This window comes from Malania oleifera, chromosome 5 (assembly GCF_029873635.1).
Source record: "Malania oleifera isolate guangnan ecotype guangnan chromosome 5, ASM2987363v1, whole genome shotgun sequence".
Taxonomy (NCBI): Eukaryota; Viridiplantae; Streptophyta; class Magnoliopsida; order Santalales; family Ximeniaceae; genus Malania; species Malania oleifera.
In genome coordinates this window covers 85487866-85490387 of record NC_080421.1, presented here as the reverse complement: position 1 = coordinate 85490387, position 2522 = coordinate 85487866, and the positions used below count along the sequence as shown (strand labels likewise).

At 44.4% G+C, this 2522-nt stretch overlaps 1 protein-coding gene across 1 annotated transcript; it reads right to left on the bottom strand.

Annotated features, from left to right (window-relative positions):
• Window positions 1-381: 381 nt before the first annotated feature.
• Window positions 382-2226, bottom strand: LOC131154905 (probable inactive patatin-like protein 9). Its single transcript, XM_058107722.1, has 2 exons — window positions 946-2226; window positions 382-791 (listed from the first exon to the last, which is right to left on the bottom strand). Exons 1-2 carry the CDS (start codon window positions 1873-1875, stop codon window positions 564-566), a joined length of 1158 nt encoding a protein of 385 aa, XP_057963705.1. The 5' UTR covers window positions 1876-2226; the 3' UTR covers window positions 382-563.
• Window positions 2227-2522: the final 296 nt, after the last annotated feature.

The window sequence follows — 2522 nt, the reverse complement described above, 5'->3', positions numbered from 1 at the left end:
TCAAAAAATCGTAATAATTTACATCCAATACTAGCTTAAGCATGAAGCCATTAGAATTTGTAAATTCCAAATTACTATTAAGTTATGTTTGGTTGTTGAAATAGAATAAGATAAGAAAGTAATGAAATAAATTTTAATGAAAACTATTTTAAAATTAAGTGATAATGTCTAATTCCATTGGAATGTCACATACTAAATATGTAATTAATATTTAATGTAGGGATTGTTACCAATCTTTATATCAGCATTAAATTCTCAATTTCATATAAATGTCAATTGAAGTTTCCCAAACACAACGCAGTGATTAAACCGAGAAAGGAAATAGAACGTTCATGGTCGGTTACGCATCCATTTATCCGCACAGTGGAGAGAGAGAGAGACACTAAGAGGTTACTATTATTATATATTACTCATATCAAGCTAAGACACAGTTTAGTCTTTTCCTATAACATTAAAAAAGAAAAGGAAGAAAAAGCTAACGGCTAAAAAGAAAAAAAGTGAAAAACCTACTCTTAAAAAAAGAGAAAATTTTTATAAAAATAATAATAATAAAAAAGACAGAACTAACGACCGTTAGCTAGAGGGCTGACGGCGGTGTCTTTGCAGGGACTGGGCGGCAGGCTGCTCCTCCCGGACGCAACCAGCCGCTGAACGAAGTTCTCGATTCTCTGTCCGTTAGTCTCCGAGAGCAACCGCTTCCCGCCGAACGGCAACGACTCCACTCCTTTCTCTCTCAACACCTCCTCCATTCTCTCCCCCACCACTCCACTCTCGGTTACCAGGCCGTTACCCTGCAACAGCACACCGACACACGTTCAGTTAACGCCGTTACAAATTCTTTTTAAAATAATAATATTAATAGGGAAGGAAAAAAATATGAAAGGTAATTTTTCTCCGCAGCCAAACAGGACGTAAATTAGAGTAACTTGTGTAAAATGTAAATACCTGAATTCTGACGTAGTCCGTGCGGTTCCAGCAGAAGGCGTTCCCTAGCATCTGGTCTATGGTCTCTGAGACACCGTCGAGGACAATGTCGACGATTGCGGTGGTCGAGCACTCACCGTTGCGACGGAGTCGCCGGCGAGACTGAGCGCTTAATGGATCGTTACCTAAGGACAGGACTAAGAGGTCTTCGACACCGGTGACAGAGGGGAAATCGCGCCGGTTGTGGAGGACGTGAGTGACGGCGGCGGCGGTCGGGTTGTTCATGACGAGGCCGCCGTCGACGGCCAGGCAGGATGTTTTTCCGTCAACGGACGTTAGCGGAAATGGTTTGAAGAGGCTTGGAGTCGCCGATGTCGCGCGGCACACCTTCCAGAGCTCGAAGTCGAAGCTCGGTGACTCGGATGCGTCTGCTCGGGAGAAAACGAACGGCGCAGAGCTGTTCAGATCAAAACAAGGGACAAGCAAAGGTTTGCACGTATCCTTCAATGTCAATACCTTTCCGTCATCTCTTCTCAACGCCTCCTTCAAAACCTTTTCCATATTCTTACCGGAAAACTTTGGCCGGTGGCGGAGAAATCCGGCACTTTTTGACTTGAACATCTCAGCGTTCTTCTGCGCCACGAATCTCACAGCCTCCCTCGCGGTGAAAATCGGCCTGCCGTTGCCGTCGTCGGCCGTCACCATTGCGGCAAGTAACGCGCCGATCCCGGTACCGGCAACAACGTCAAAAAAATCAACAATTCGGGCGTTAGAATCCCCGGTTTTCGCTCGGATCTGATCCTCCAAGCAAATCAACGCAGCACCGGCGACAATGCCGGTAGTTCGACCTCCGTCAATGCTAAGAATCCTGGTCTTTCGGCCTTCACAGTGAGAAAGCCACTTCTGCTCCAGCTTAGAGAAGATCTCAAGCGTCACCTGACTGAGCTCCATCCCCGATCACCAGGCACGCCAATGTATATATCAGAAACCAAAAAACAAAGCTAAAAACCGGAGTTCAAGCACTGGGTTCAGAGAAGCAAATTACGAATCTATAGAGCAGCTAAGCAGCAATCTGCACACAGATGTAAGATCCGTGAAAAAGCGATAGGTCGTCACGCTTTCTTCCTGAGAAGCATTGATGGCAGAGAAATTGCTTACTCTCACTCCCTCACACTCTCTCTCTACCGTATACACACACACACAGACACTCTCCCTGTCTCTCTCTGTGCCAGTGAATGCAGGGGAAGGTAGGGAGGAGGAAGGGATTTATATATGCGCGCAAACACGCGATTCTTTGGTGATGTCGCGGCACTTTCATTTCTTGTTTTTATTCTATAATTTTTTTTTTGGAAAATGGGAAACATAAAGAAATTAAATATTATTATAAATTTTTATTTATTTATTTATTTATTTATTTTTAGGGATTGTTTTGGGATGGGTGGATCTATTTTTTTCGTACGGGCGTCGCACGTGTAAGGAAGGGTGGTGTATTTAATATGGGCTGTGGTGGGAGGCGCCATGTTCGGCTTTTTCGTCGGCATGGCTCTTAGTGGTTAATGGTTATGGTAACTCAATTCGCGCTCTCTTAATTTAATTTT